The 23,405-nt window shown below is 47.1% G+C and overlaps 1 protein-coding gene across 3 annotated transcripts in view; it reads left to right on the forward strand.

Annotated features, from left to right (window-relative positions):
- Positions 1 to 22,375, forward strand: part of ZNF536 (zinc finger protein 536) — a gene marked incomplete at its 3' end in the record, with an annotated part of 282,752 nt that extends 260,377 nt beyond the window's left edge. For 2 of the 3 annotated variants that reach the window (XM_082605813.1, XM_082605812.1), the window contains 2 exons: positions 189 to 341; positions 12,739 to 14,318. In XM_082605813.1, coding sequence (XP_082461939.1) covers positions 189 to 341; positions 12,739 to 14,318 — 1,733 coding nt within the window. Of the gene's footprint in view, positions 1 to 188; positions 342 to 12,738; positions 14,319 to 21,434 lie in introns of those variants that run through there. The other variant, XM_082605814.1, reaches the window with a different exon arrangement.
- Between the last annotated feature and the right edge of the window lie 1,030 nt (positions 22,376 to 23,405).

Below are 23,405 nucleotides of genomic sequence, written 5' to 3' on the forward strand. Positions count from 1 at the left end.
GGAAAGATGAAATAATTTAAGAGAATAACAAGAAAATACATGAATTGTCACCATTCTGTCAGATTTAAAGAATGAAATAGACAGGTGTAGTATTGACATGTTTAGCCTTGTGTGGTGTTGGCAGTTTTGGTGCGAACAACTTCTGACATGTGCTGAAGTGATGTGAGAACGTCTCTCCTCCATTGCAGACATTGGCGAGGAGGCTGGGAGATCTGCCGGCGTCCAGCAGCCCACACTGCTTCGCGACAGGAGCCTGGGCTCGGCCATGAAGGACTGCCCGTACTGTGGGAAAACCTTCCGGACATCCCATCACCTAAAGGTCCACCTGAGGATACACACAGGTGAGGGATCCGGGTGCACAGCTCAGAAGAGGAGGCCCAGGGCTGCCATGCTCCTGTCCTAGGTCTACCCTCTGTGGGCCTATCCGTGCACCATTGTGTGGGTCTGAACCGACCCTAACAACCCAGTTCTTTACTCCATACTCACCCTCCTGAATGACACATGGACATGTGGACATGGATCTCCCATGGTCCAGGCCTGGGATGATGATGCTTTGTCCGAGGCCCTGTGACATTTTGCTGATGGCATCCTTCTGCTGCACTGAAGTAGCACCTCCCACATCCTCACATGGACCAGGGGTTTTTCAGGTGCAGATGATGAGACCCCAGCTCAAACTCTAAATATACAAGGGCATGTAGGAGGTCTTTGAAGGCAGGCTGGCTTCTGGCCCAGCTGGGGTTACGTGCCCACACCTGGGACTGGATAGATGGAGAGGAGGATGGGTGGCTCTCCACTGGGTCTCCTCAAAAGAAAACTCGAGATGCTCTTAACCAAGCCACTGGACCACTGTGGTCATTTCCCCTGTTACGGTGTTGTCTGAGTCCCTCGAGGTGGGGGCTTCTCTTGGTCTCTCTGTCTTGTCTCTCGGTCATGGTTCTTGTGAGCTTTTCTGTTAGTTGTTTGCACATTGCCAATACAAAAAAAATCTCTCTGACATACGGACACCTCCATTTTCTTTGATTTTTCTCCTGACACTTTATCTATTGGAGTGTGAGCTGCTTCAGAGGATAGACAAATATGCCATCTATTTTCAAAAATAACTGTGGTCTGTTTCCCAAGGAATCAATAAAGCTTAGGGTTGTGAAGGATATTTAGTGTGTACAGGCCTCATGTGCAGCATGGGGTTAAAGACAAGGAGCCCTCACCTGGGCCCTCACCTGTGCCTGCAAATCTCCCTGACACCCAGAGGAGCCCTGAGGACAGGTGGCAGTGGAATGGGCTGCTGTCTTTATTCTCAGCCTGGGTGAAGTTGGGCATCACCACTGTCCCTCCCTGTCCTGGAGCACTTCTCTCATGGGGTCACCCCAGGGCAAAGAGGGGTCTCCTAAAATTACGCGCCAAGTCTGCTCACTCTCCAGGGTCCATGGGACCCGACCCATCTTGCCATCTTCACCCTTATCATCACCCTGCGACCCCATTGCCTTCCTCCTGCTCCTCCAACGCAGAGTGCTTCTGCCGCAGGACCTCTGCACCTACTGCCCCCTCCACCTGGAATGTTCTTCCTCCAGGTGGTCACTGGGGGCTTAGCTTCATGTGATCTCTTCAGAGAGACTGCGTGAGTACCCTGCCTGAAATATCCCTCATGCCCCTGCTTTATTTTCTCCATAGACTTAACGCCTTCTGAAATTATCTTGTTCAGTTCAGTTGTTCATTTCCTTCTGTGTTGTCTGTCTTCCACCAAGTAGAATGTGAAGGTGTAATATTATCCATCTATTTAATTGCTGTAGAACCCCGAGGCCTACAAGAGCACCTTGCAGTAAAATGCAGCTTACAGGGGGCATGGTACATTTATTTGAGAGGTTGAATGACAGAACAAATAAGTGAGTGACCCTACTCCTGCAATGCCTGCCCTGTGACGGGTAGCACAGAGGGGACAAGTGCAGTGGGGAACGTGGACCCTTCCCTAGGGAACCTGTGGTCCTTTGGGAAAGGCACCCTGCACACGTGTGCTGGTCAGAAGCCACAGCATGGCAGCCAGGCTGCAGGTGCTAGATTCCTGGTTATGGATGGAAGACCCTTCCGCAGGAGCTTCATGAGGAGTCCCTGAGTTCCTGCCTCAGGGCCTTTGCACTTCTCTGTAAGATAGGTCACCGGCTTGCGCCCTCACCTTCAGAGTTTGGCGCCAATGTCCCCTTCTCAGTAAGCTCTTCCCAGTGATGGGGCTCAAGGCGAGGCAGCTCAGCTTTCTCAGATCATGGTGATGTCCACTTTCCTCCCCAGGTTGGAGCTGGGTCCCCTAGTGTTGTGGTGGTTGGGAGGGACCCACAGACCATCAGGACATGGGAGACAGTCCACCAGGGCACCCACGGTCTCACTGCCCACAGGAGTGTGGAGACCTGGCCAGGCGGGTGCTGTGGTACTGCCCTTTCATGTGATGTGGATACAGGCTCCTGGGCCAGGTTTCCCAGGTGCGTGATGGCTCACAACAAGTGAGGCCGGCCCTGCCGGGGAGTGTGGGTCTGGAAGGAGAGGGGCAGTGCCTCCCAACCAGGAGCTCTGCCGACCCTGGGGGCCCCCACCCCCATCAGCTTGCCTGTGGTTCGAGTGGAAACGCCACAGAATATTCTTGGTAAATTAGGACTGAAGCTGGCAGAAAGAAGTCTTGCTGAACCTGGGTAGAAACAAATGGATACTGTTTTTAGAAGTTTTAAAGCTTGAGAAAGATTATGTTTTTCCAAATTTCTGCTTCTTTTGCGTCACAAGCTTCTGAAGTTTGTGATCAATAGTCTTTGGAGACACAGAGAGAAGCAAGACAGGGCCACGGACAGAGGCATTCCAGAAACTTCCCAGAATAAGGGTGAAAATGAAAGAAGCCATGGAAACATCACACCACCAGCCCTCCTCGGAAACAGAATTTGCAGTGTTTAAAAGGCAGAATGGTAACCAGATAAAGATCAATTTCCTTTTATCAAAGAACAAAGAAGTTGGAAAATGCTTACACTTGTGCTTCTGAACAGAACAGAAAGTGTTACACGTTATAAATCACCAAAGTAAAACATCCATTATGACAATATAAAGTGTAGATTACGCGTGTAATTCAAAATCAAAATCGAGTGGTTTGTTAATGAATGAGTTAATAGGGGCCCCAGTTGTGGAGATGTCCTGTACTGCCTTCCCCTTTCTCTTTGCGGTTTTATATTTCCAAGTGACATGGCCAGAGGACAGCAGTCTCCAGAATAGAAGAGTTGTTTTCCAAGATGCCATCTTTTGAAGTTTTTCTATCATGGACCCATACGAGCACATTAAAAATCCAATGTGTAATAAATATATTTTAATTGGTCAGGATATGAGGTGGAACATTCTCTGTGTCTTTCTGTCCTACTCCACCTCTATGGGAAGGTTTGATTGTATAGCATCAACTCTGATAAAAACACTTTCCTTTTTTAACTCCACTACATTAACTCAATTACTGCTCTTCTTTTCCCAACACCTGTATATTAGAGAGGTTCTGAGCAGATGCACCAGTCAGGTTGCTTTGAACACCTGTGGGCTGGGCAGAGCCTGCAGGGAGCAAGAACGTTTCTGTTGTCCCCCAAGCTCCAGCCAGATCCATGCGTGATGGAGGGGAGGCACCCAGAGTACCCTCACATCTTAGGAGCTGCCCCTTTCCGGCTCCTGCAGGGCAGACGTTGATTGCTGCCCACCCAGGGAAGGCTGAACTTCTCTCCTATTTGAAAGTTGGGCTGATTAGGACCCAATCACTGGACGTGTGCAATTTGTCTTCTAGAGTACGCTGCCGGTGATTGGAATTCAGAGCCAGTCAGTAAGGAGACTTTGTCAGTTAGGGTTCTCCAGGGAAACAGTGTGTGTGTGTGTGTGCATGTGTGTGTGCATGTGTGTGTGTGTGTATACACATCTATGTACATATACATATATGCATATCTATATACATATACATACATATCTAGATACATATATATATACATCTATATACAAATATATATACATATATACATATCTATATACATATATAGACACATCAATATACATATATACATCTATACACATCTATAAATATACATATATATACAAATATATATATCTATACATATATATACACATCTGTATACATATACATATATACACATCAATATATATATATACATATAGAGAGAGACAGAGAGAAAGAGAGAGGTCTTTATTATAAGGAACTGGCTCACTTGATTATGGAGGCTGAGAAGTCCCGTGATCTGCAGCTGGTCAGCTGGAGGCCCCAGAGAGTGGATGGTATAAGTTCCAGTCTGAGTCCAAAGGCCTGGGAAGCAGGAAGGCTGATGGTATAAGTCCCAGTCTGAGATGGAGTCCCAGCTCAGAGAGAGAGCTCCCTTACTCAGATTTGTTCTATTCAAGCCTTCCACGGATTGGATGAGGCCCACCCACACTGGGGAGGGCAATCTGCTTTCTCAGTGTACTATTCAAATGTTACTCTCATCCAAAAACACGCTCACAGACACATCCAGAATAGTGTTTGACCAAATATCTGGGCAACCCTTGGCCCTGTCAAGCTGATGCATAAAATTAACCATCTCAGAGATGCATCAGCAAACACTTAGTCATACCATGCAACAGGAGGCAGGGATGCCCCCAGGTTGCCCCTGACCGAGGCCAGCCAGGCCTTTCTTTATTGGCTGCCTGCAAATGTACTCCATCCGTTCAGGTACTACATCCGTTCCAGGTACGACCTTGGAGATACTCTGAAGGGTCCAGTGTGTCTGTTTTGTGCAGGAGGTAGGCAGGCGCTGATCAGTTCCTGAAGGGCTGGAGGGGTGTGCATTCCCCACAAGCCCCAGGAGGGTGTAACACCCCATGTGATGACCCACCCGTGTGTCAGGTTTCCCAGGGGGTGCCTGTTGTCTCAGGAATGACCATTTTAGAGAAATATACTAAGCAACCTCACTCCTGAAAACTTGGAGGCACTAAAGTTCAGAGACTAATTAAAAATAAATCTCATTGGTTTTTTTCCCCTCTCAAACTATGCTAGTGGTTTATTAATCTGGTTTTGATTTGCTGCATGTGTTGGTCTGGCCCTGAGTTGGGCACCTCTTTATGGACTAGATTTGTACAGGGGAGCCAGCAGTGGTTCTCCGGGGGTCTCAGGGTGGGCTGAGGGGCATGCCCAGCACTGCCCACCCTTCTGCGTGCCGCCTCAGTGACACAGCGGCGGAGCGCTGGCCAGGTGGGATGCACGGGGTGCCCTCCTTGGCTCTCACCTGCATTCTTGGCACCAGACCCGAGGCTCCTCTGTCCTGGTGGAGCCAAAAGGGACTGTGGAGGTGAGAAGACTTCTCTCCTGCAGCCCCTCCAAAGGGTTGTGTGCCCTCCCTGTGGGGAAGGCACAGCCTGGGAGTTTTCTTGCCTCATGACTGAAGCTGTCTACACAGCATGGCAGCAACTGGCTGCCCACAGAAACATTCAGCCAACGAGGGTAGTATAACAACCGTGGCAGTAACTGCAGCCGCCACTTTCCGTGCACTCGCGTGTGCAAGCACTGCTTGCTGCTTGTGGATCATTATTAGTCGCCCCTGAATCCTCGCAGCGCTTTGGAGACCAGGTTCCAACTCCCCCCTTATCCCGCCCCGTCCGCTTTGCAAGGGGAGGGAACTGAGCCTCAGAGATGTGAAGCTACCCACCCAGAGTTGCCCAGCATTGATTACAGGTCATAATCCAGATCTGCCTAATTTAGAATTCCATTCTATTAACCACTGCACTGTATTGCTATTTCTACTTTTCTGGGTGAATGTTTGGCTTGTTTTAGGGAATTAATGCAACATTTCTTTGACAGTGTGTGTCCACACCCTAACCAGCTGGAGGAAAGGAAGTGACTTGTACCCACAAGGTGTGTTGACGCAGCCTCCCAGCGATTTCAAAGGGAAGTACTGTGCACCCTGGCTCCTCCTGCTCCCTAACTCAGACTGGCCTGAGGCCTCCTTGACCCGCTTGCCTCCGTTTCCCACCAGCCCAATGGGCTTAGGGAGGTGGTGGGGCAAGGAAAGGGCCACTGTGGCTGGTGGAGGCTCCCTGACCCCTGGCATGGAAAGTGGGGTGGAATTAGACGCTGGCATAGTGGAGATGATAAACTCCTGATGCCTTTTTGGAAACTGCCTTTCAACCAAGCAGCGACTGGTCTGTGGATGTGGGTGGAAATGAAAGTTCAGCCGGCCTAACCTAGGTGCCTTAAGCCTGATGCACACACAGCTTACCTTTGATGCTTTTGCATCTCCACTTCTGGCGAGGTAACCAGGCTGTTTCGACATTTATAAAAGCACATTGAATAAATGTTCAGAAAAGGATTGGTTAAAATGGGCTCTCTTCCCATTTCCTTTTCTAAAAGGAGAGCATTGAGTTATTCTTAGTGGGGGACAGATACCTGCGTAATGATGAGAAAACAAAAAGACCCATTTGCCTGAAAGGAGACGATTCCTTTTTTTCTTTTTGTTTTGAATTAAAATTCTGTCGTTTTTCTAAGATGAACTAAAAGCCCATTTCCTTCTTCCACAGTCCCCCATCCTTGCTTTTCCTGCCTTAATGACATCCCAAACTTTTGTTGAAAATAATTGATTGAATTTAAATTTCCTTAAAAGTTTAAGAGGTAATGTTACAGTATAAATTTCCTACCAAACACTAAGTAGGGAAATATCCATTAGTGAAATTAACTACAGTTTCTAGGTAGCTAACAATGTACCGTATACAGTAGGGCATGGCTAATGAACACTGCAGTGGGTGATATTTCATTATACAAATTAATGCTCACATTTTAATGGGAAAGTCACATAATGAATCTCGGCTTCAGTGACAGCAATTAGAGACACAGATTGTCCCCTTCTGGACAAGGCACTGTTTAGCAATAAGCAGCTGTGTGAAAAGTCTTCAGGTTTACAATATATATATGCTTTGGGGGAATTAGTGTACAATTTATATTAATGTACTGAAGCTTCTCTGCAAAGGCACCACCATATTTATCTCTCCTGGTATTAACTAAGTAAAGACATGTAGAAAGACTAAATAAATATCAAATAGAGGATGCAAATACAGGAAAATATTAGGTTACCCACCTTAAAAGTGAAAACACTTTTGGGGTTTTAACACACACACACGAGAAAGTTAGAAACATGAAGCCCTTCTTAAAAGCTTGATAAAGGGATTTCCAACGAGAATAAAATGAATCCCCCTGTTATTTTTGGAGAAGCACTATAGGGAACTTGCTCTGAATAGTTCCAGAATAACTCCCCAGAACAGTGAGGTTTCCTTGAATATCAAGTGCAAAGTGAGGCTCAAAATGATGAAAGACATGACCATGTAAAAATAGGTACAATGAACTAATTAAACCACTTGGTCATATATTTCTTAAAATTTATGATACAACGACTTGGAGAAGTTATCAATGATATTCCAGAATTGAATATACATCTTATGCCATGTGTCAGTGGGTAGCTGGTTTAATGTAAGATGGTTCCAATAATTTCATTAGACCATGGAATGATGAACTGATGATTTTTTAAATTTATTACGCCTTTTCTAGCAAAACTCTCTTCTCTAGAAATTCATTGTTTGGGCCCACTTCTTGTTCCTTTAAAATATTGTGAGAAGTTTCCCCACAGAAACCTACTGTTGTCCTTCCCTGCTTCCTTCGGTAGGTGAATGACTCATCCCTGGTCATCCTTTTCCCAGACACAAGTTTCGTAGACCAGACCTGGTCTGCAGAATAGGATCTTTGGCCCTCTCTGCGTTTGAAAAAGTTTTTAAGTACGTGCCAATATTTTAAAACTGGGATATTGCATGTAGAAACCTGGAAGCAAGGCTTTCCTTAGATAGAGGTCCTTGTGTCCACTGCTGGTGGCATTGGGTGGCGGTGGCCCTCCAGGAGAGGTGGGTGGCCCCCACCCCGCTGTTTCGCACACTCCTATCATCTGCTCAGCTCTGAAAGCGTCTGAGTGTATGGCTCCTGCAACAGGCAGATGCAAAGACATTGAATGCGAACATCGTGGAGGTGACCAGAGGGCTCATGGCACCCTGGAAAGCCTTGGGCAGTCTGTCCGATTCCCCCCAGTAGATTTGGACTCATTTATGGGTCTGAGTGGGCAGTCATTCAACTGGACAGAGCTGCTGGCAGGGTCTGAGGTTGTCTGGGCCACGGGGCCGCACAGAACGTCTTTCCGAGTCTCAGGCAGAGCCCTGCCCGGGGCGGGGGAGCGGGCTGGGTGGGATGACGCTGATTAACAAGCAGCTCTTAGCACAGGACTCGGCGTTTGTCAGTCGACGAAACCGAAGAGCAGACCTTGACCGTACCTCAGAGCCCACTGAATGTGCTGACAGGTTTTTCCCACCCAGTCCAGGCCACTGTTGTGAGACGTCTGCCTCCTGAGAGCTCTGAAATGTGCCCTTCAGGGAGGCTGCTTGGGAAACAGCTGGACTGTTTCCAGTGAAACGAGAGCCTTGGGTGGCCAGGCTTCCCCAGGGGGATGTGCTCACCCCTGGGTCTGCCCACCAGAAACGCACCCCAGCCGGGGCTAGTGGTGGTCTCAAAAGCATTTCCTTGTACCCTTCGTAGTGATGAAGCCCAGGAAAGGCTTCAAGGACGAGAGGACGATAGTGGTTATCTAAATCATTTAGGGGTTATAAAGAAAATAAAATCAGGTTTTTGTTCATTTTTAAAATGAAACATCCAAAGCGGGTGCGTTTATCCCATGCAGCTCACTCTGGAGCATTTCTCTGGGGAATTGGGTGGTAGGGGGCAGTCACCCAAATAAAGTCTCTCAGGAACCTGGAGGTGGAGCTACGTGGAGAAACCACTGCAAGGGCTGTTCCAGGGTGTGTGCACGGGCGGTGCATAGAAGGCTTTCTAGAGCCTGTGCAGTCAAAATAATCCTTGAGGACTCTCGTTAAGTGGCCCCAAATTTACCAGGGCCTGGATCCTTGGAGGCTTAGATGCTAAGAATGAACCATTCTTGTTTCTCAGATGTGGCCTCTTTTCCCTGGAACAGTGGTGGTCAAGGCCTGTTTTGAACTTTAAAAGAACAGTGGGTCAAGTGAAGAGATTCTCTCCTGCACTGTGTGATGTGTATGGGATGTGTGGTGTGTGTTTGTGATGTGTGGTGTGTGTTTTTGATGTGTGGTGTGTGTGTGTATGTGATGTGTGGTGTGTATGTGATGTGTGGGGTGTGTGTGTGATCTGTGGTGTGTGTTTCTGATGTGTGGGCTGTGTTTGTGTGTGTGTGTATGTGATGTGTGGTGTGTGTGGTGTGTATGTGTGTGTGTGTGATGTGTGGTGTGTGTGTGTGTATCTGATGTGTGGTGTGTGTGGTGTGTATGTGATGTGTGGTTGTGTGTGTATGTGTGTGATGTGTGTGTGTGCGATGTGTGGTGTGTGTGTGGTGTGTATGTGATGTGTAATGTGTGGTGTGTGTGATGTGTGGTTTTGCGTGTATGTGTGTGATGTGTGGTGTGTGTGTGGTGAGTATGTGATGTGTAGTGTGTGTGATGTGTAGTTTGTGTGATGTGTGGTGTGTGTGTGTGGTGAGTGTGTGATGTTTGGTGTGTGTGTTTGTAATGTATGTTGTGTGTGTGTGTGATGTGTGGTGTGTGTGAGTGTATGTGTGTGTGGTGTGTGTGTGTGTGCCTCTTTCTTTAATGATCCTAGGATATGTCTCCTCTCAAAGCCATGAGAGCAGGGGCCTTGTCTCTGTGGTTCTTCACTCAATTCCCAGCACCAAGAACAGTACTTGGGGGGTAGGGGCTGCTCATTCAATAGAGACTGTGTGAACGAATCCATGTGTTTCCGGGTGTGCGGGTACATACATGTATGGACACGTATGCCTCTGGCATCATTCAGGAGACTTTGTTTAGCCCTTAACATGACTTTTAGAGTTGACCTGGTGCCATAGAGAACATGTGCTCCGACTTGCCACATTATAGGTCGGGGAAGCAAAGGTCCCAAGATAGGAATGCCCAGTGGAGCAAAAACAACACAGGTTCTCTGTCCCCAGTCCAGACTCTCCAAATGCCTCCTGGGGTCCAGAGGTCCAGATTAGCTTCCCTGGTACACTGTTCCCACAGTATCGACCTAAAAGAGTACTTCCCAGGGAGGCTCTATGTAGTGGTTCTGCACCCAGGCGCCACAGAGGGTCACGTGGGGGCCTTTGAAAGACCCCAGAGCCCAGTCTGTCCCGGGAACTCAGAATTTCTGGAGGTGGAAGTGGGACCAGGTATCAGCACTTTTGAAAGCTCCCCAAGCTGTTCCACTTTGGTTTTTCAAAATGTACTGTTTACAGTTTTAGCATCAGAATCATCAGGGGCACTTACTAGAAGCACCCACTTCTGGACCCACCCCAGACCCAGGGAATCAGAACTGCTCTGCCTTAGGTCCCAGAACTGGTGTTTTATACTCTCCTGGGGATTCAATGCTCAGTACAGTCTGACAACCACTGCTCCAGTGAGCATTTCAAGTGTGTGTCCCTTGGAAATCTACGCACATCTTCCGAGCATCCCTGTAGTCAGCCAAGAAAGGCAGTCCCCACTCCACCCAGGCCTGGAGGGAAGGTCTACATTTTCTCTCTGCAGCTCCTGCTGATGGATGCCCATGCATGCTCTACAAACCCTTTGCCAGATGCACTTAATCGTTTCCAGGTGCACTTTTGAAATGCAACCCGAGTCTCATCCAGTACCTGTAGGCACCTCTGCCAACTCTCACTGCAGGGCCCTCCCCCCGGGTTTACAGCAACCCGTGGGCCAGGATCTTGAGATCCTCATCAGGATCTCCTACCACAAGCCCCGCAGACACCCCCTCAGCTTCAAGGGCTGCCTCTTCTCCAACTGGCACTGGACTTCTAGGTCAGCCCAGAAGTACCCTGTCCACAGTGCCCATCCCACTGAGGGTGTCCCCTAGTCTCCAGTGAGATGTCCAAATAGCAGTGGCTGAAGTGAATCCAAGCCTAACAAGGGGATTGAGTTCTAGAAGTGGGAAATGGTGCCTGAAGCCATTTGTACCTTTACATCAAAGGGGAGTGAGCCTTCCTCTAGATCCATGTCATTGGTCTAGAGACAACGTGACCTTTGCATTCAGAGAAAGAGATTCCCAGCTGGGAATCTGATGGGTCCAGAGAAAACCTTCAGCTGCTGGTAGGAGGGAAAGAGGAGCACATAGCCACCATTTGATGAGGCAGGCATAGCTTCTCCCAGGCTGGAGTGCACAGTCTGGAGGTGACTTGGAGTCCTCTGCTCAGAACCTGGGCTGGTGGTCCTCTTATTTACAAAATGCATGCATCCCCCCCACCCCACCCCCAACAAGTGCCTTACCCCCAAATGGCCTATGCCTGGAGAACTGGGAGTCATGGCATCAGCTGAGACTAGACACAGTAAAATGTCTCCAGAATACCCCATTCACCCATGACTTGCTGTGGCTTTTAGATCAGTGCGTTTTACAATAAAATAGAGGAAGCGGTGGGGGATGCTTGAATTTCCTCGGAGAATTATTTGTGGATATTGACAGGGAGTTGTTGTGAACAAGCTCCTGGGAACTCTAACAGTCCCATTCCTTCCAGAGAGCTTTTTGATTCCAAAGTCCAGAGGAGACCCTGGATTGCGAACAAATTATTGGAATATATTTAAATCTGCATTTGTTTACCCTCCCCTCTTCCTCTCTCCTACAACGTAGGCAGGTCTAAGTTGTATGTTATGGTATCTTTCCCATAGTGAAAAGAACAATAGAAGTTGTGTGTTGGATTTAAATAAATATTTAATTCATGAAAATGATCTTATATGTTTTAAAACAGTCTTTAAAGCTATTTTTATTCTCTAGAAAGTGCTTATTATCGGTAAATTACACATTTTACTACCAGAGCATTAGGTTTGCCATTAGTACAAATTTAAGGCACTACAAAGACCAGTAGATAATGTTAATTTCAAATACAGAAACTAAATATATTTTGTGCCTTTTTATTACTCATTTTCTTTTAAGTTTTATTGACTGCTTTTTATCTTAACTATATGTCTTTACATGCTGCAATCATAATGCACTGTAATGGTATTAATATTTTATAGAATCGGTATTTATAGTTCTTTATTTAGAAACAATGCAGTAGGTCTGCGGATATCTGAGCCCGTCTGGAATGGTGCCCTCCAAATAATGATAAATTACTTGTGCAGTATGCCATTTGCTAATTATATCCATGATTTACTGCAGAGCAAGACTTAAATCATTCATTTCAGTCTTGCGTAACAGTGCCATAAAATTTTTAGGTTTAAAAATGGTTTCCATGTGTATAATTTAAACAAATTTTAGAGCTATTGTATACACAAAATATTGCAACCACCCATTTGTTACATACTTTGTCTTTTTAAACTTCTACTTTTAATGATCACTGTGGTTGAAATTATTATGCTTAATTTTCATAATCATAGCTTTTAAATCTACAGCCGTTTTCACATGTTAGATAAAGAAAAAGATAGCTAATTGTGTGTAGATAGTATGTCATTCCTGAATAGTCCCAAATGGTACAAAATCATTAAAAAAGCTTAAGAGTACGAATTATTCTTCTATTAAAAAACAGTTGTTCTCTAACTAATTATTAGTTTGAGCTGCTTTGTTTCCAAGAACAAATGTTGATCCTTCTAGCCTTGTTCAGCACACCAAAATGAGATTAACACTTTTTTTTTCTTTCTCCTTATACCAAAATCTTGCAGGTGAGAAACCCTACAAATGTCCCCACTGTGATTATGCCGGCACCCAATCAGCCTCCTTAAAATACCACCTAGAGCGGCACCACCGGGAGCGGCAGAACGGAGCCGGGCCACTGTCTGGGCAGCCCCTGAACCAAGACCACAGGGACGAGCTGTCCAACAAAGCTGCTTTGTTTATCAGGCCAGACATCCTGAGGGGCGCCTTTAAGGGTCTCCCCGGAATCGACTTCAGAGGTGGCCCTGCGTCTCAGCAGTGGACATCAGGGGTGTTCTCATCTGGAGATCACTCAGGGCAGGCCACTGGCTTGTCTTCTGAGGCTCCTTCAGACACTCTGAAAGGTACCGACCTTCCTTCCAAAAGCACCCACTTCTCCGAAATCGGGAGAGCTTATCAAAGTATCGTGAACAACGGTGTGAATTTCCAAGGGTCCTTGCAAGCGTTCATGGACAGCTTTGTCCTAAGCTCCTTGAAGAAGGAGAAGGACATGAAGGACAAAGCCCTCTCTGACCCTCCTTCCATGAAGGTCCACGGGGCAGACGGCGGCGAGGAGAAGGCGGGCGGCAAGGCAGCCCCCAGGAAGTCTGAGAAGTCTCAGTACGAGCCCCTGGACTTGTCCGTGCGGCCGGACGCCGCCTCCCTCCCAGGCTCCTCGGTGACTGTACAAGACAGCATCGCGTGGCATGGCTGCTTGTTTTGTGCTTTCACGACGTCCTCTATGGAGCTGATGGCCCTTCATCTCCAGGCCAACCACCTGGGCAAATCGAAACGCAAAGATAGCGCCGTTGGGGTGACGGTCAATTGCAAAGACCAAGCCCGGGAGGCCAGTAAAGTGGCCTTGTTGCCCTCGGTACAATCAAGCAAAGAGATGGCGCTTTCCAACATGATGGGGCCTCTAGACTCGGCTTCTGAAAAGATGGCCCAAGGACAGGTCAAAGAGACTCTGGGGGAGCAGAAGGGTGGCCCGTGGCCCGGCCACGTGGACCCCACGTTCTGTAACTTCCCGTTAGACTTCTACAAGCAGTTCGGTGTTTACCCAGGTCTGCTGGGCTCGGGGGCCTCCAGTTCCTGCCCCAATAGGGAGCCCGACGGGAAGGCCCACTTGGAAGATGATGCCCCGATCCTGATCCCTGAAACCACAAATAAGAGCACTACTGACGACCTCTCGGACATCGCCTCCTCAGAGGACATGGACTCCTCCAAAGGAGAAAACAACGAGGAAGAGGATATCGACACGGAGCCGGAGGTGATGAGCAAGCCGCCTGCCCTGAGCAAGGACGGGGGCAGCGACGGTGGGGATGGCCTGCTGCCCGCAGGCGCCCCACAGCCCATCCAGGGACTGGTCTCCCCTCTACCCCAGGCATCGGAGAAGCAGTGGCACAGCCCGGGCCTTCTTCCAGCCCAGGACCCCGTGGCGAGCCTGCCCAAGCCAGAGCGGGGACCCCAGGGCCTGGAGAAGCCGATGAACGTGCTGTCGGTCCTCAGGGCCTACAGCGCCGATGGCTTAGCAGCCTTTAACGGACTTGCAAGTAGCACAGCAAATTCTGGATGTATCAAGAGGCCAGACTTGTGTGGTAAGTTTTAGAATCCTCTTCCTTTAGTTCATTTCCCAAAACATCAGTGCTGATTTCTGCATTTTTAAAAAATGGGGTAGACTTATCCATGAGCAGATTTTGAACTACACATAAAAAGTACCCCGACTATGCTGTATATGCAATATAGACAATCATGAGAGTCAACTTCATTTAGAAGTGTTGGACCTCGTACTTTTGTGTTTCAGTTTGCATCTTTGTGATCTGAAATGCCTGTACGGAAGGCACGGAAAAGGGGGCGGGGTCTCACAGTGTGCACTACTCCTGTTTTTAACCCATAACTTGAGGGGGAAAGGAAAAATTTCTAAAAACAAAAAGAGAAAGAGACATGGTAACTTGCAAACTTTTCAGTCTTTTCAACTTATGCATAAGATGCCTAAAGACAATCCCTTACTGCTTTGCTAAGCCAAATCTGCTTTCTGAAACTTTTCTTTATAATGACTTGAGGATACTAAAATCATATCACACTAACCACAATGTAGAAATAAAATGACCCTCTCTCCAAACAGGGAGATGGTTTGGGGTGTTTGTGATTCATCTTCAGACATACCAAATGGCAGTTACTGTGACTTTGGCCTTCTATTATTGCCTTCTGTCTGTCTGTTTCTTCACCTGTTGTTCGAACAAGAATGTACATTATGAAGTCCCTGGTTAGCAGGGTTGTGATCCTGTGTGTCTTGGATTTATGCCTGCCTGATCTCGTTAGCAAACTGGCACTTCTTTACCTCCTTAAGGAATATGGTTACTCCAAAGTAATTCCAGATCTTAAAAAGTAATGCTAGATTTGAAGCCTAGAACTGCATCAAATCAATGTCGGCTTGGGCAGGGAGGATCAAAGTCATTCTCTTGTCACCCAGATATTCTTATTCGAAAGCCTTTCTCCGAATTGAAGCTCAGTATGTTATTCCCAGCCCCAAATATCCTCACTAGAGACAAATGACCACGGTACCTTTCCATCTGTAATCTCTGAATGAATTTCTGTGACTTTACTTCACTTGTTGAAAAAAGGAAAGAAATAAGGAAGGAAGCAAAGAAGGGAGGAAGGAAAGGAGAGAAGAAGGAAGGAAAATGGATGGAAGGGAGTAGTATTTAACTTCTGAATCCTGACATTCCTTTTAGCACAGAGTGGGATTCAGCAAGCTGGACTCAGTTCATAATTTAAACTGATGTATTTCTTTTTCCCTCTCCTTCCCTAATTCACTAAGAACTGGATCAAGCAGTCAGAAATATTTTTTGAATTGTCAAAAATCACTAAATGGATTTCTGACAGCTCAAAAAAATATTGACAATTCCTTATGCTGAATGATTCATAAGGCCCCATTAACCAGCACCCCCAGATCTATTTTTAGCCACGTACAATTCATTACTTTTGAAGCCGTTAAAAACAATATTTAAAAGAAAGAGAAAAGAGTTTTATGTCAGTCCAATTTTTTTTTGCTCTTTTTTTTATTGTTGTTTTTAAGTTTGTGATTGGAGTGCTTTCTTTTTTATTGTTGTTTGGGTTTTTTTTTTTTAAGTCTATTTTCAGTTCTTTCAAATACCTACGTAGGACCCATAGTTCCTGCCAGGAATCCATGCATCAGAAAAGATCAAAACCTGGCATGTTTATAAGCTCATTATTATTGAAATGAGCTCATATTACCCCTATTAATTTTCTCATCGTCCTATCAATGCCGAAGGAAGGCTGCCCGCCTTTGAGGAAGCGTGCCCACTTGTGTCCTTTTGCACCAGGCGAGGGTGGAGGGGAAGGCAGCACCAGGAAGCCCTTTCCTCCGAGCTGCAGCTCTTAGGCCCTTTTACACCCTCCCAGAATAGCAGCTCACCACACTTCCCTGACATTTCCAGGGTACGTGCAAAAAAACTTGCTTAGTCAACCTTTCAGCCATTGGGCAAAAGAGCCTGAGATGTAAGTCGTGGCCTCTCTCCCAAAAGGGGAGTGAAGACCCTCAGGCCAGCCAGGCTCCAAGGCACCTGGTCACTTCCCAGCGGACGGTCCAGGTCCCACTGATCCACCTTGAACTCATGGTGAGATGCCAAAACTAACTCTGGCCAAAAAATGCCTATTTTTAGAGTGCACAAGTTCTGCATTTCATTTATCCTAATTTCTTCTGCATCCTCCCTCTTGCTTTAGCTTGGGAGCAGGCGAGGAAGGCCCTTCTCTGGCCTTTGTGTTTGCTTGGTTGGGGTGGAAGCCCTGTCCTTTTGCCTCCAGGATGGCCTGACTCTGTCCAGTTCTCATTCCCCCTTCCCATACCTGGCCCACCATCATCAAAATCCTCTTCTTGTTTTCTTATTGGCTGCTGTGACCCAGGAGGGCCAGGCATATTCATCCTTCCTAAGAGTTGACATCTGTGAGGAAAACTTAAACCCACTGAGCTACAAAGGGGGCATTTGAGGACATTTTTTCTCACTGCCTAGTTTACTGCCTTTCTAGCATTGCAAAAAGCACAAGCGATAGTTGAAAACTTCAAACTCCCATTGGCTTGACTTTGCCAGGGTGGAAATGATATTGGCACAAGGAATCAAATATTCCTAATGTTTATTCCCTCCTCTCTGCTCCACTCAGAGTAGATATGGATTTCCAAACTGGCCCACCAGCTTAATAGCTGGTTTCCTCAAGAAGCTGGGCTTTGCCTAACCAAAGAATTATTCTGATAGTCCTCAACTTAAGAGAGTTTGGGGTCTGATTTTATCTGGTTAGTAAACCCAAATCCCCACTTTGACGCCCTTAGAAACAGGCTTGTGGGAGGAGCTAATGTCTGTCTGTTTCTATTCTCATGAGTGTAGAAGTGTTAGAAGAAGCATCAGTAAAGATACTGTTCAAATCACATAGACCCCCCCCGCCCCCCCCCACTAGAGCTCAGTGGCTCTGCTGACACATGCTGGTAAGTGGAGAAGGTGGCTTCTAACCCTGAGTCTGTGGGTGATCTTCATGCTATAGGCTCTACTTCTGGATGCTTCCTTAATTCTGCACGCCTGCTTTCTGACTTTTAAAACTCTGGCCTTTCATTCCTTGGTGTCATGGACCTGGGGTCCTGGACAATGTGCACTGTCCACTGCTAGGCAACCCAGCCAGCCGGGTGGGGGAGGTAGGTAGCATGTGCCAACGTTGAGAGCTTGAGCATGAATTTTCAAAAGATCAGAGGCACGCTACAGATGATTCCGAGGAGGTGGTTGACCATCTTGGATTAAGCTGAAGGACATGCACTGTTGCTTCTAGAGTGAGTCAGTTCCCACTCTAGGCCTGATCTCGTTACAAGAAATCCTGCTCCAATCGAAGTCCCCATTTCGTGAGGTGGTTTCCAGACTCCAGGCATGGCCTACCTTTCTTTTCTCTGTTGAAGAGCATAATGTACAAGGGCGCTCCCGGCCGTTGGAGAACTCGGATGTGCCCTCGGTGTTTTGGGAATGGGTTTGACCTTGGTTTTGTAATGGGACAAGATCCACGTGAGTATTTAATAAGGGGGGCAAGGGCAGACCAGGGCAGCGTCACATCCACTGACAAGACAAGGCAGACAGCCCCTTTGTCCAGCCTGAGAAATCTGACAAACTATTGGGACAGCCAGTAGCTCGGAGATCTGAGAGTGCTCTGGTGGGCCCTAGTCAGCACAGAGGCTGGGCTGCACAGCACCTGGGGGGCTGGCTGCATGGCCCAGGTACAGAGCCTGCTTCACTCCAGAGTTTGTGGATTTAGAAAGCAACCCTTACTTTTGCTTTTGAACCTGAGACAGATGTCTGGGAGCCATCGTCTATTGAGTCTTGCAAGCAGTTTGCTCTGTGTTCTTTGGTGAGCCCAGGGGTAGGGTTGATGGGGAAGAACTAAAATCAAATTAAGGGAACATGAGTGAGAAGAGTGCAACCCTCTTACTCTTCAAAGCTCTGCTCTGGAGTTACCACCACTCAGGGAAGCCCGGCTGAGTGAGGAGAATCTATCAGCTTGTCTATTGTGGGCATGGGGCCCTTGTGTCGAGGCTGCCAGACCAAGTGACCCACCAGAGTGGGGAGGAAGCCAGTGAGAAGGCAGGGTCATTACCAGCAATAGCCCCAGTATTCCAAGTTGGGGGGAAACTGGCTTCCCTGACCCAAGTTATGCCTGCGACCCTGGATTCTCTCATAGCAATGAGAAAATTAGGACTCCCTTCCTGAAAAAAAAAGATGGGGTCCACTTAAACCTCTGTACCTCATGTATTCTAAAATGTGTGATGAAATGAACCAGGATAAGGAAGCTGAACTCTTTTAACAGGTGACTCTGACCTCCAGAAACCTTGTTGATTTCTCAGCATAGGCAGTCTGAAAATATTCAGGGGTGGGCAACTGTTTTCTTAGAAGGCCATAGAGCCCTTAGGCTTGCAGGCCCTGTGGTCTCTGCTGGGCAGCACAAAGCAGACAATAAGCAATAAGGAAGCAAATGGGCATGGCTGCGTTCCAATAAACTTCATTTACTAACACAGACAGTGGGCTAGAATTGGCCCACAGATCCAAGTTTGCTGGCCCCTGCTCTAGTATAAAGAAGGTTGTGTTGCTGTGGTCATCCTAGAGAAGACATGTGAAAGCCGTCCTCTGCTACCCCACTGGCCAGTGAGATGATGCAGGCAGGACCCAGGCCAGCAGCTACAATGTTCCATCTATTGCCATTTAACGCCAGAGATCTGAGAGATGTTCCAGAAAGAGAGAGAGAGAGAGAGGACTTGTAGACCCAGGTGGCCCAGAGTAGCTATTTCTGGAAGGTCACATCTCTACCTATGCATCAGAGACTTCCAGGGCTGTGAAAGGCTGCCCCCCATCATGGCCAATGCAGGCAGAGGAGGAAGACACAGGAGCTCTTTCTTGGCTCTGAGGTGAGCTTGATGGACAGAAGTGTGAGGATAAAAAGAGGCAATGGATGTATAAGAGCTTGGATAAATGGTTCTCAGTTGAGCTGGTATTTTCTGGAAGGGGTGAACATCCGCATGAGGAGATGATGTCACTGCCCAAATGTCTTTTGGTTGCAGTCATCCCTTTAGCACTGAGCAGGCACAAATCTTCCTTTCCATCAAGGTTATGGAGACACATCTTATTTCCTTGGGTCTGCCTTGCCAAGTCATTGATAGCTATTTCTTGGTATGTGGGAATATTAGCTTAGAAGACAGTTCTGGCAATTTTGTGTTGACATTTCATTGCCATGTTCTCACCGTTTCAGTTTCTACCCAATTCTTCTCCTGTTAGAAGGCAAGTGCTTTGGAGTAGGAAATGTCCTGCCTCCTCAGTCTTTGGCCAATAAATGGCTAAGGTCTGTGGTCAGTTAGGGATTTCCAAGGGAGCCGTGGTGGAATATATGAAAACACTGTGAGCACTGCATATGTGTGTATGAAGACACCGGAGCATAGGCTACTGGTGCACAGCCTATGACAGTTGGTACATTTTTTGTGGATGATCTTAAGTTCTAAGGTGTGGCCCTGAAGCCAGCAGGTTCTAATGGAGAAAGGAGGTTAAATTAGTTAAATGGCAGAGGAAGAGAACCACAAAATCCAAATTTGCCAAGCAGACAGGCGCCCAGGCTCAGCCAACACATGTGAATGCAGTGAGCCTAGGAGGCCCAGGGAATCTCTGTCGTAAGATCTTGTCTCTAGAGCTGCCACGCTTTATTTAAAGCCAAATGAGCAATCATCCTCCTCTTCCTCTTCTTCATGAGATGACTCTCCTGTGTGTTGGCTTGCAGAGACTGTGGATAAAGCACAACTTTTGCACTCGCTTTCTTTGCCCGATTTTATCATTTTATCATGATTTCCATAGTCCAGCCTGCTCCCAGTAACAGTGTGTGTCCAGGGCCTGATGTCAGGCCTCAGTAGGGAGGACCACTTGGCTTGTCCTGAAGTCCAAGGGCAGATCCTTTCAATTAATGCAAATCACCACCCCTCCTGCCTGCTCTGCCCAGGCTGGCTGCCTCACAACTGGCTGCAGGGCCTTTCCCTTTAACTCTGGTGGGACAAAGCACAGGTGCTGTCCCCCGGGGTCTCCCACACAGAAGCCAGCACCCTTGCCCTCATCCAGAGGCTCCCCGTGTGCACCATGCTGACGAAGGGCATCCTCTTCGGATGGCAGCCCTCTCCAGACTCTCTCGGCATTCTATTCCTCCCCCCCTTCCCTCTTTTTAAGTTACATGGGAATGCCACTGACATGATGTCGTTTGCACTGCAGGATGACAGAACTGTTGTGTGAATACCATTGTATTTGCCAAATGGTCCACTCGTCATTTCAGAACAAACAAATGGATGGTGTCTGTAAGTCGGCAAACACTGGTGACATTTAGCCTTGTTTATGTTCCTTTCCTTTTGCTGCATATTTTTGGCTCCAAAAGCTACCGTCTGAATCAACAGTGCCTCCAAAGCAGGAGAAAAGTCTGGTAGCTTTCATTTTGGTTGCCGTGTCCATGTTCTCTTTGGATCGTGTGATACCTACTGCCCAGGATCAAGCCTGAGGTGGGAGAAGAGGCCAACCAGGCTCTTTGGTTTAAAACATATATACAATGTTTTTCCTCCCTAACGGTGACTTCAAATTGGGAGGGAGGAAGAGAATGCTGAGAGAAGAGAGTGTTGTCAAAACGGACACCCACATCCCTGGGGAAATGCAAACTCTCCAGGCAGGGCCAGCCACCGCCATATGCAATAGGAGCACTGTGACCCCATGGCTGTCTTGAGCTGTGTGAGGGTGCTCTGGGCTTAAGTTCTGGGGTCTACCTTCTTAGGCTACTGAATCAAAGTGATGGTTGGCACGGGCAGCCATCTAGCTGCCGCATGTGCCACGGAGCACATCTTAACTGCTGAAGGAATCAGGATCTTTGTTTTCGATTTTCAGATGCTATGTGCCAAGCCCAGGTTTCCAATAAGTAGGCATCTTCTCCTATTACATAGCGCTGATCAACAGCACCTCTACATCTAATTGCCAACCTGCTCTAATCACATGGGCTCTTCTTGCTTTAGCCAGAGACAGAAGGACCAAATTTTATAAATATTGCTTTATTGTCATTATCCCATTAAACAATTAGGGAATGTGGCCCTGCCCTTGCTTTCAAATGCCTCTAGCCCACGTGGTTTCTGGATTGTTTAATGAATCTGCACATTTTCTTGCAGGTAAGTGACACCCCCTGTTCTAGTCGGTCTAGCTGGACTTGCCCTTGTCTGTTCGTGCTCCTCGGTGGCTATCTGCAGCTTGTTAATCGTGTAAAGTCAAGAGAAGAATGTATACACATATGTGTGTTGAATAAATAATTACTATTGGCATAGGTATGTGTATACACATGGCGCACCAACCTACGGTATATAGAGCAAAGAATCAGGGAGGCTAAAAATACTGCCCCATATGTTCCACTAGTAGCGAAGGATGGTGAAGGCTTAGTAACTTGAATGGGAGAGAAAATTCCCTCCAAGTCATGAATTCTGCATGACACACGCTGGTGGATTCGAGGTCCCTTCACCTGTGGAAACCCTGATGGGGGGCCTGCTCAGCACAGCTTCTAGAGGCGGGCCCTGCGATGGTCTCGTTGGCATTACTGCTTGTGTCTGATTGTCCTGTATTTTGTAACACTTTAGAAGAATACAGAAAAGTGCAGTAATTATCTTTCTCCATAGTATTTAAGCAGTAATATTGCTAGTTTAATATTGTGTCAGGTTGTCATGTTAACCAGGAACAGATGACAGTAAAATTCCAGTGAATAGCACCTTGATATCCACTCCTTAAAAATGGTGACTGAAGCAAAATGTGTAAACTTGTACCAGGTTATCGTGTGCTTTGGAATAGAGTATTGTTGAAGTAATTAGAAGATATATGAAGGTGTTCCTGGTAATGAAGGCATGTAAGTTATAATAATTGTAGCTTTCTGAATAAGTGTCAAACTATATCTTTAAGTGTGCTGTATGCTGAGTTACAAGTTAGGTCATTTATGAATGGAATGTAAAACAATACTAAAAATGCTTCAATAACTTATCTTGGTATTGCTAATAAAAAAAAGCTGTGAAACATTAGTGCAGTTTTGAGTCATTATGTTAATTCACTCCACAACACCCTCCACCCTTTGACGTTCCTCTGTCGGGAGACTCAACAGGACATTCAGGGAAACTAGTGATGCTGTTCCATGGTTTGTTTTCCGGGCCACCTACTGCATTTTCCACCCATCTTTAGGTGGACCCAGGAGTTACAATTCCTAATCATACAGATGTCAGGGCACCTCCTGATTTGGGTGGGGTGACCGTGGCGGGTCCAGGGAGTGCATCTCTCTGTACAAGTGTCTCTCGGGTGTGTGTCTAGACTGCATGATGGCTCACAGGCCCTGTGGGGGTCTGTGCAGGCCGCTGTCCCTCATCCCTGGTGTGGAGGACTACATCTGTCCGGCCTTCCTGCAGCAAACATTAACATTTTCTTTTCATCCTGTGAAGAGTAGTTTTACACGGAAAGGTACTTGGAATTGTTGGAGTGTGGAGTATTTTTGTCCACTGAGATTTTTTGGTTGTGCCCTGGTCTGTCGTAACAGGCTTCTGCCTGCCTCGCCCTCAACCCCATCATGGCAGGTAGGGTGCAGGAAGGAAGGATTTCACTTTTCTTTTGTATTGCTCAGTTTTTTTGTCCATGGGCTGGACTTCAGGCCCCTGCCACTTCAACGGTGTTTTCAAGCTTCTCTGATTGGGTCTGTTTTGTAAACTTCTAAATTCCATGCTCACTCAGCTCCCTGGCTAACTGCTCCTGGCGGGGGGAAAGGTATTATCATCGTTTGACAGAATCCCAAGCCCCAAGCTTGGTCCCCACACTCCAAATAAACAAAGTGTCCTGTGTTCAAGGGGCTGGAAGCCCAGAACTGTCCATTTGAACAAACCTGGCCTTAGCAGCAAGACAAATGTATCACCTTGACTGCTGGAAACATTCCCTCCAGTATTTCTCATGAAAACTGTTCATGTGATCCCAACCCCAAAAACCATATAGTACAGGATTAGATTGTCTCTTATTTGGGGGAAGAGGTGAGAAGTGAGAGGTTCTGAGTCTGAGAATATGATTCTGTTTATGTGAAGCTGAGAACACGGACTGTGGGTTCTTATGAAAAATGTGATGGA

Source organism: Mesoplodon mirus (assembly GCF_964341445.2).
Source record: "Mesoplodon mirus genome assembly, chromosome: 19".
NCBI lineage: Eukaryota > Metazoa > Chordata > Mammalia > Artiodactyla > Ziphiidae > Mesoplodon > Mesoplodon mirus.